This window comes from Xenopus laevis, chromosome 4S (assembly GCF_017654675.1).
Source record: "Xenopus laevis strain J_2021 chromosome 4S, Xenopus_laevis_v10.1, whole genome shotgun sequence".
Lineage (NCBI taxonomy): Eukaryota > Metazoa > Chordata > Amphibia > Anura > Pipidae > Xenopus > Xenopus laevis.
Window position 1 is genome coordinate 43,301,171 of NC_054378.1, and position 10,510 is coordinate 43,311,680.

Consider the following 10,510-nt stretch of genomic DNA (forward strand, 5'->3'; position numbering starts at 1 on the left):
AACTTGGTTAAAATTGTCTGAGTTGACAGACAGGGCCTGTGGGCACCTTTGTTGTCTCATACTATTCTTTAAGCCACTGATCCCCAACCAGTGGCTCACGAGCAACCTGTTACTAATCAACCCCTTGAATGCTGCTCCCAGTGTCCTCGAAGCAGCTGCTTGTTTTTTAATTCTTGTCTTGGAGACAATTTTGGTTGAAAACCAGATGTTTTGCCAAACAGAACCTCCTTTAGACTGCCAGTCCACATATGGTAGGGCTAACAAATAGCCAATCACAACCCTTATTTGGCACCCCCAGAAACTTTTATTCATGCTTGTGTTGCTCCCCAGCTCACTGGTAAAAAAAAGGTGGGGGCCCCTGCTCTAAGCCACTACAAGTAGTGACACAATGCTATTTTTTTGCACTATTATTTTATCCATTTCTACAAATTTCTATCATTTTGACAAAAATAACTGGAATTATTATTTTATTTTGTAACAGGCATACAGAACATGAACTATATCTAGAAAACCAATATATTTAAATTTTTGTAAGACCCATTTGTAAATGAATCTAGTAAGTTTTTCCTAAAAAGCTGGCGCTATATAAATAATAGATGATGATTATGATGATTATTTTGAAAAAAATGTATAAGGTGCAGCCCAGGGACCAAAGATAGGGCTGTCCAACTATTAAACAGTGTACAGGGTACACAGCATACTACATACAATTACCATTTACGAAAGGAAGCTTTTACGTTTGATGGTAATACTGAAGCACAAACCTTTGCAGCTCTGGACAAGCTATGACTGTAAATGATGCACCAATCCAAAATACATTACTGTTTACTTTGGTCTTTTTGGGTGATCAGCTATTTTGGAGCTTAGTTTCTTGTCAATTACATTTCAATAGCCAATTACATGTCAAAAGACTACACTACACACAGACACTTCTATCTCCAAACCAAAAACTGTAGGTTTGTTACCCTTAGTAAAATGCACCTGAAATGTGGTACACAAGGATAACAATGTATTAATCTTTGTAAACCCTCAGTCATAGCTGTTGGGAGATGCATGAAGGCTGCATCTATCAGTACAGTATTTAGGTATCAGTGTATTATAGTAAACACAATATGCTGACTGATGAAAACTGCTGCATCTGATTGATTACAGCGTCTACCCAACAAGTAAACATTACCATTTACTGGAAATGGGATAAGGGCAAGGCAGAATACAATTAAACTGAATGCATACTTCATGACTTCATAAATTAAACAATACAGATATTACACATTTTAATTCTATTGTAAAATACAAGAACATTTCCTTTTATCAACTGTTCATGTTCACATAGCCTATTAACAAACACCATAGCTCTCCCCATTTTAAACAACAGGAACACATGTAGGAATATTGATTAATATATGTAATTAGTTTTGAAATAATATTTATCTTCACTTTGCTATTATTAAAAGCAAAGTATTTGAGTCTTGCTATATTGCTTCAGGAGTCAGAACCAACAGTTCAGAAAGGGTACATTTTTTTTAATTGCAATGATAAATAACCCTAAAAACCACTGAACTTATGGGAATAACCTACATGAAAATAAGTTGGCAACACCAAATTAAAGGGCACCTGTTGGAAACCAAAGGTGTGGGCTAATAGAGCAATAGAGCACTCCTGCACCTTTGGTTGGGGATAAAATATTTTGCAAACAGGTGCCCTTTAAAGAAAGCTATTCATCACATTCAAATAAACAAATAAATATACAACATTGTAACATCTGAGAGGTCACTCTGATAATAACAATTAAAAAGATTGTATAAATGTTCTCTAGTTTTTTTAATCAGCTGTGGGATCAGAGGCCATAAAGCTGTATGTTTTCCCTCCCAGACTAAGAGCTGCCTATTAAATATTTAGAATCTGGGCTTGCACTGCGGCTGGCACTGCCCCATACAGGGATAAACAAAAATCGAATTGTAGAATGACTAATGGGAGGAAACAAAGTTCATATCTGCATCTGTTTGGACAGGTAATGGTGCATAAATTTAAATGACTGATCAATTTCCCCGTGGGCTGGCAGCAAGATGTAATAGATTCCATAAATACCATGTACTAGGAAAAAACCCACTATTATAATTTATTAATTGAGCCCAGATGTCGAGAATAACAAGTTACCTGCGGGTTAAGGTTGTGTCCCACAGGCAGGCCTGGACTGGCAATCTGTGGGTTCTGGCAAATGCCAGAGGGGCTGCTATAAAGTCCCATAGAAAGTCAGTATTTAGTGGGCTGGTGGGGGCTGATTGGGCCTCTGTGTACCTGAAATGCCAGGGCCTATTTTAATTCTCAGTCCGGACCTGCCCACAGGTGTGAAACATAAGCATGTTTCAGCTGATACTCCAGCTTATGAACCTAAGACACGTGCTCTGTTTTAGACACTGATGCCAGGGATGAAAATGTGGTTGCTTTCCCAATTCATGTGAATAGGAAGCATGCAAGTCACATGGCTCACCAGGCACTAGAAAAAGGGAGTTACCCCATTAATTGTGGCAGAGGTGCAAATATTTCAGCCTATTTCATGTTCCTAAAGTCAGATGTTGTCTCCTGGGTCAAAATCTAATGGGACTGATACAAAAATCTGATGTGTAAACTACATGGAAGATGTGACACGCCTGTCTGATGTGTATGCTGCATGCTGGGCCTTCATCTGACAAGATAAAATCTGATGGTGTCTGATGACTATTTTTTCTCAATGAAATATATTCAATGTCAAATATAGATGCAAGAACAAACCACGCCATCTGACTTGTGACCTAAAATCATGTCATTTTAAAGGAGAAGGAAAGGGATCGTACACCTGGGGGTGCCAAATGTTAAATCCGAACTTTAACTAAAAAGTTGGCTATTTCGTTCAACTGCACATGCGTTTGCCACGGGAACTTTGAAGACAGAAGAAGAAGTAAGAGGATCCCTCCATGGTGCTCACTGTTATAACCCCAGGCTGGTGCAGTTTTCTGCTGATAGGAGCACCGGCCCTAAGTGTACGATGCCTTTTCTTTTCCTTCAAGGATTTAATTTGGTTTGGCTAGGCACTTGTATTCACCAGAATATGAATACTGCTGAAAAAAGGCTAGGATTTGACCAACTCCCAAACTGAATCTAGAATTCAGTCCATTCCTACTAGCAACCAGTCAGCAATTAGCCCTTTTCACCTTATAGTGGGTGAAATAATGAAAGCAATTCGCTGCAGTTCTATTTAATTTACCTGGCTTTCCTGCATACATGAATCCGTTATATGTGCACTAAAAACACTTCCAAAAATCAGTGGCAGTTATAGAATAGCTACTGTATATTTATTTCTATGCTGTAGGAAGCTATCAAGCAGACGAAGAAATACATGTTAAGGGTCTGGCCACATGAGCAGATTCGGGGAGATTAGTCGCCCCACGACAAATCTCCTCTTCTTCGGGTGACAATCTTCCCGAACTGCCTTATCCCTGCCCTCCGCCGGCTAATGAAATGAAAATCGCCTGGGGGAAGGTCGCCCGAAGTTGCCTCATGAGGAAACCAAGCCACAAGGTAATAAGTGAGATAATATTACTTCAATACACCATACTTTATATGAAACCTTGAAAGTGAGACTGTTTTTATCAGCAAGGCAGGAACAATAAAAAGTACTTTGCAAAGACACAAAATCAATGTTTAACTTGGGTTCACCATTATGGCTAAATAAAACGCATAGACATGGGAGGCAGCCTTATCTGGATGAACTGGCAGAATTAAAAGGTACAAAGTACACAGAATTCAGTAGTTATGCACATAGGCCACTTAGAAACCAGAATCCTCAGAAGAGGCCTGTGGTGCATTATTGTAAATTACATTAGAGTAGCCAGTGTTTATCAGTAACTCTCTAAATAAAATTTGTCTACAGTATCCATTTGCGGAACCCAGTCTTTGAATTGTTCAGCTCTGGTACAACCTGTTTCGTGCACAGTGATAATTACTCAGGAGTGGCAGAATGACAAATCCTATGATCTTTAATGTGGCACGGCTTGGCTTAAGGAGTGGTTTTGACTGCTTATGATTAAGGTCCTGAAGGCACAAAACACATAAGGCTATGGGATATATTTAATGAATGAACTATAAATGCTTTGTGCTGGCCTGTTTGTGAGTCATTTTGCTTTGAACAGGGCCCATTTAAGATATCATTGGGTCCAAGACAAAGATCTCATTTGTGCCCCCCCCCCCCCCGTTGTCACCCCAATAACTGTCTGGGGTTGTGGGTCAAACTTTACCCATGGCCCTCCTTGACCCAAATGTAAGTGTGCACTTCTTACTGTTCTGCCCACCTAGCATTCAATCTTGTCAATACTATATTGGTATATAAACAACATTGTCTCACCAGATGGGACCAGTACAGGTTGGAAGAGGGCAGGTTAGGGTTGGGTGCAGGCCTACATTTTGTCAATCCACACATCATTACTGCCAAATTATACCTCTTCAGATCATATCAAATGGGCCACTTACTATTCAGGCCTAGATGGAATTGAGGAATTGAGCTTATGGAATAGAGGAATTGAGCTGATGTTATGCTTAAAAAGGTGCATAAGCTGCTCTGTAATAAAGCTAAATTAGGTATGAACAGGTATTTATGGACTGCTTGTGACAAGTTATAACTTGTTCATTCTAAGGCTAATGGCGCAAAGGGTGATTTCTCTGCAAGACAGTGGAAGGCACCCAGATCTACTCCTACTCTTGGTGACGTGCTTTCAGCTGAAATTAGAAATTAACCTCATTATGAATATGATATAGGGCACATTGTTCATTATGTCTTGCCTCTTGATCAAGTGATTTAGCATATGTCAAATTTGGGCATATATTTATTAACTAAAACATATTTTAAAGTGTGCCTTTTTAACAATACAATAAAGACCCCCGCCCATGCAGCCGCACCTTCTATTCAAGCCATAAGGAGAGGCTAAGGCTCATTTACAGGGAGACAGGATGCAACAGCTGCATGGTGTCTCTCTGCTATTGTCACTCTACAAATATCACTGTAGCTAACATATGCATTGGCGTCTGCTACTGTGCCAGACACTGCTTGGTAATATTCAAAACACAAAAGGCCCTCATACATTAACCAGTCAGTCAGATATTTTGGGATCATCCATGATGAAACACAAAAGCAAAATTATGATTGTCTAACATATCTTATTAGCCCAGAACAAACTTTAAAAAAAAAAAAAAAGAGTGGTTTATTGTCATAATTTTTTACACTCATCTAGAAATGCAGGGTCATATTTATTAATATTCAGCTGGGAAACCCCAAATGATTCCCAGCAGTTTGAATGTTAGCATTTCCTGACAGTCGGAAATTATTAAAGAATTGGCACATTTATCAGTGTAGATACGTGTCAACTTGTGGTTCACTGTTCTATTCAGTGGGGTGTTAGAGCCTAACAGTAGCGCTAAAGTCTAACACCATTCTGAATAATTAATTGCCGATGTAAACTGATTAAACTAAGTTTGTTACAGTTTTGAAATTAATGTAAACTGACTAGTATTTTCTTTTTACCAAGCAACTATCTACCTTTCTGTTAATATTTAGTAATGAACCGTATGTTACTATTTTATTTCTTTTAGTTTAATTGAAATACCAGATAAAATATAACCAGGAATATGTCCGGCTCTAAAGTTCTTTAAAAATGATGGCATAATGTGCCAAAACTGTTTGCTGGGAGGCGTTTTTTTGTTGATGGTTGAAGTGGCAAAGAGGCCATAAGGGATAAACAGAAGAGGCACATGCATTGGACACAACAGTGGGGGTGCTAGACATGTTTCTCATCTACCTACCCTTAGTTTGGCTTTCTATCAATTCAGCTCCCTGGTTGGAAAAAGTGAACAGTGATGTAATGGTGACAGGAGGTCCTGCACCCCCCTAAAATCACCAGAGGGTTAAATGGGGGCAGGGCTTTCCTAGGGCACTCCTTAACTTTTGCCTGGGGCTAGATCTAAACCATTGGTTTTGGGGACCTACATATGTGCGAACCAAAGTTTGCCAAGAATCTAATGGATTATTTCAAAACATATGTGCATGATGCCAGTGTTGTTTTAGTCATACATGTCACTGTGGCACCATCTGTGACAGGCTCAAACATTCATGCAGTTAATGGATTTTCATTTTTTAAATACAATGACTTGTCATAAGTGCCAATCACATGTGATTATAACTGTAATTACAACTGTAATTATAAGGTATGATTAGTATATCATTCAAGACTTTAATCATGGCAGTTAGATACTTTGCTCCTAATGAAAGAGGAAATGCAGCATTCCGACATGCAAATGAGCAATTCTCTGAACAAAAGAGGAACTCCCGTAGCCACTTCTCTAGATAAAAGCAAGATTTGCCTATTGCGTGCAAAAAGAAATTACGATATGGCTCATTTATGCTGTGAATATGAAGGGGAACTGCCATGTAGTTTGTTTTTGTAGACAACACAATTGATTTGGTCAAATATGGCAAAATATGTTCCTTCAGTTGTCTTCTGAAAACATTTCAGCAAGTCATCATGTGATATATCACGGTATTCTTTACTACATTCTTGACAAAGCATCATATACAGTTAACATTATCTAGGAGTCCTACAGTTCTTATCAGCCCAGGACCAAGCATGGGTGAGATTAAGAGTGATGACACATGGAACATTTTGTCACCTGTAATAAATCTTGGCTAAAGTGGGCAAAATAAATGTTCCTTTGTTTCCTCTCCATTGGTTAACATGCAGATTGCATTGTGGGGAAACATACTCAGCACTCCTACTTTTTTCGTGGAAAGTACCGGCAACTTTACATCACATACTGTATGTTTCCTCAGTGGCAATTCGATGTTAGACGATGGAGAGGAAACAAAGAAATGTTTTGCTGCCCGCTATAGCTGAAATTAATCAGAGGTGACAAAACATCCCAATTGCCTGATTGCCTAAATGCAAAATTGACTAGAAAAAGTCTATGAAGAACCCAAAAAAAATTCTCACGTTTTTCTAAAGGCTCAAAAAGATGTCCCCAAATGTTCCTCCTAAGAAACCAAAAGCAGTTGTTGTGGGGTGAGCCTGAATGTCTATCAGGATAATGTTTGCAGTCAACTCTAAGTTTCTGTAATTGATACCCTTATAATACATCTCTATCATGTAAACACCATTGATTTGTTAATATGCCAAAATATTTATGTAGTATACATTCTACATACTAAAAATAAACTGTATTTTTTGTAAAGAACAAATAATGCCACTGCAAAAAAAAACGTCAATCTCTATAGAACCTACTTTTTTCTTTGTCATTCAGGGAATCGAAATGCTACAGAACAGGTTTTCTAAACTCAGTGGTAGCGGGCTTGTAATAACAAGACCAAGTCAAGCTTTATTCACAGCGATAAGAAAACAAAAGGGTCTGCGAGACAAAGGGTATAGAGGTCAGAAATGCAGGTCGCTCACCTATCCTGGGGGCAAGGCAAAGCCCATAATTTACTGAAGTACAAGCATTTTAGGAAATAATATTCTTCCAATGCCACACTACTGCACATTCATACACTGTTATAACATGTAGCTTTTTGCCAGATGAAGCTACATTGTAAGTTTACTACACCTTATTCAGAATAGCATAATTTTTTAGCACAACATTACTCAATATTCAATCAATAATCAAGTCAGCTCTATTACACTATTGTTTTAAACATTCTCACACACTTTTCCCCTCCTTTGTTGGTGATTTGCACAAAATGATATTTCTTAACTCCCAATTAACAATATTTATTAAAACTCTGCACCTGAATCTGGTTCAGGTTTATTGTAAACATTGATTGGTAAATTAAAGTAACGGTTGTCCTTTTGTATTCTTTTAACAATTTATTCTTCTATTCTACAAAAAAAAGCAGTTTCCATGATGTCAGTTAGAGAGAGTCGTTAGGTCCATAGGGTTTGTCATTAAAAAAAATGCCTTTGTGCTATATTTATGCACAAGTTAGTGTATCCACAGGTATATTTTATTGTAATTTTATACATATATACTGTAAATTCCTATATATTGTTTCCTCTATAGTTACGCCCCTGCTTTTGTTTTTAACTGACTAAATACTATGTATAAAGGCCTATGTCATGACATTGCGAAACTGATCCCGGAAAATGTAAATTTTAGCAAGATAACAGTCTGAAACCAGAAAAAAGATCAGAGGCCCTAAACAAACTAATTCTGTACAAGAATGTGCTGAACCATTTACTTTAAGGGCAATTAAGTTATTATCTCAATGGCAAGTGGTTTCAAAGAGTTTTATCTTCCCCTACTATGTAGAATTATCTAAAATTCACAAAAGAATATGCAAATGGACAGAGAATGGGAGACATATCTTACCTCTACCCAGAGCTTTGTCTGTCTCCAAGTTCTTAGGTACCAAAAAGCTGTACTTTTCCTTGGAAAACCCCATTCGACACTGTGTCCATTCTGCAAGTCCTCCCTGTACCTGCAATAGAGAAATGCCAGCCATTTGTATGGAGTTCATCAAAAATACCAAAATAAAATCTTACACAATTATTGATGTTTCAGCACTCTATTATAAATGTACAAAATACTGTTATAATACACAAAAGCTATGAATATCCTGTAAATTATATCCTTATAAACGGTGAGTTCTGATGTCATCAGTTATAAACGGTGAGTTCTGATGTCATTTCTGTCACATGACTCTCGGATGGCTTCCTCGGAGTTCCATGACCTGTATAAAAACACTCGGCCTTCGGCCTCGTGTTTTTATATGGTCATGAAACTCCTCGGTAACTTATAATATCCTTATATTTTACAAGAGGGGGTACTTTATTCACTATATAATCATACAGTTCCCATTTGTGTATTATCACAGCTGTTCTGTTATCCCTCTGAAATAACGAGACGTTTCCCTGAATGGACTGTATTAAGAGAAGCCATCCGAGAGTTACTTAACCTGCAAAATTTAGTCATGGCCATGTGCCTTTATATGGTCACATAACTCCTCAGAAATTATTTATATTCTTATAATTTATGTATAATACATAAAAGTACTAGCAGACTGGTTAAACACAAGCTTAGTAGAGAGCAAAGGTGTAAGAAATTCAGTGTAAGAACACATATTAATACTTTATCGCCTGCAATAAATAGCTTTCAGCACACTTTAGGCAAAAAAGCAGGAGGAGGCATGTTGTGCAATAATGACTTTAATTCATGCTAATACAAAGGTATTTTGGTGTTCTGTCTGCACTGGAGGTGATTAATGCTTGGGAGAGGGTAGAGTGCACATGGCTATGTAATTTGAGTATATGTAAAAATTGGATCTGTAGATAGGGCAAATGGAAGCTGTAAAGTGGCCAGAAGTTGTATACTTGTCTAAAAAGTGAAAGTGATAGAACCTTGGGTAGTTATGAAATACAGGAATGAGCTAATAATAGGAAATACAGGAATGAGCTAATATTATGATCAGAATCTCCCCAGCAATTGCAGGGTCTGCTTTTTCTATTTCCCTATAGTTGTTCTGGACAAATGGAAACCATGTAAATGTGTCTTTGTAAGTCTTTGCTCAAAAGATTGGAAGGCGGCACTCCTGTTAAAAGAATAGGTGGTTTATTCCAACATGAAGCCTATGATTAAGGGAGTTACTTCCGAAACGCGTCAGGCGATGTTGGTCAGTGACCTGTTGGAATAAACCACCTTTTCTTTTAACCGGAGTGCCGTCTTCCAATCCTTTGAGCAAATATTATTTCAGTGGGAACGCTGATGGCAGAGCACACAGGGTACAAAAATGGAGCTACACTAAGAAGAACATGCAGGGGGTGAGTTTGGAGCTGGCTAATGCCTATTTTTTCTACTGTGCATGTCTTTGTAAGTCCACTTGCAATTATTTGGTTTCCGATTTATGGCGTTTTATAACCCAAATAGAAGAATTATTAGGTTTGATAAAAGCTTAGGTCATGTGAAATATCCATAGGAAAGGCATTAATCCACTAACCTGAATGAGTGTCAGCAACACGACAGCACCAAGTAACCAGGGCCTCTTCAACCCCATTGGGGACTTTTGGAAGGACAGAAGGATCAGTAATGCGAGTTTTCTGGTGGTTTGCTCAGTTGTTACAGTGCAGTGCTGTACTTCCCTGCTCTGAGCCGCTCCCCTCTACTGAATGTCTCTGCCCTGGCTGTTACAGTGCTGTAAAGGGGAGTGGACATACAGGTGTGCCTGAGTCGCTTCTCATTGGTCAGTGTATGTTGTAAGGTAGCAAGTTCCCCTGTCTGGAAACTAGTATCGGGAAATGAGTGTGTAGCAGTATTGGCACTCTGTGAGTCACACTGCATTACTGATAAAGTGAAACCAACAGAGAAATGGGGCAATTTCTCTTTTCGTAACTGTAACATCTTGATTGATTGATTATATCAATCAAGGTGAAATTCTTTACTGGGCCCTGTAGCTTGCTATCTAATGGTTATTGTGTAGGAGAATACAATACTAGCACTT

The 10,510-nt window shown here is 38.2% G+C and overlaps 1 protein-coding gene across 2 annotated transcripts in view; it reads right to left on the minus strand.

The window, feature by feature from the left end:
• Nucleotides 1–10,066, minus strand: part of cdh1.S (cadherin 1, type 1 S homeolog) — a 36,389-nt gene extending 26,323 nt beyond the window's left edge. The window contains exons 1-2 of one of the 2 annotated variants that reach the window (XM_018259321.2): nt 8,386–8,494; nt 7,305–7,428 (exon numbers count right to left, since the gene is read on the minus strand). In XM_018259321.2, the coding sequence (XP_018114810.1) occupies nt 7,305 (1 nt within the window). In that variant the 5' untranslated portion in view covers nt 7,306–7,428; nt 8,386–8,494. 2 annotated transcript variants of the gene reach the window in all.
• Between the last annotated feature and the right edge of the window lie 444 nt (nt 10,067–10,510).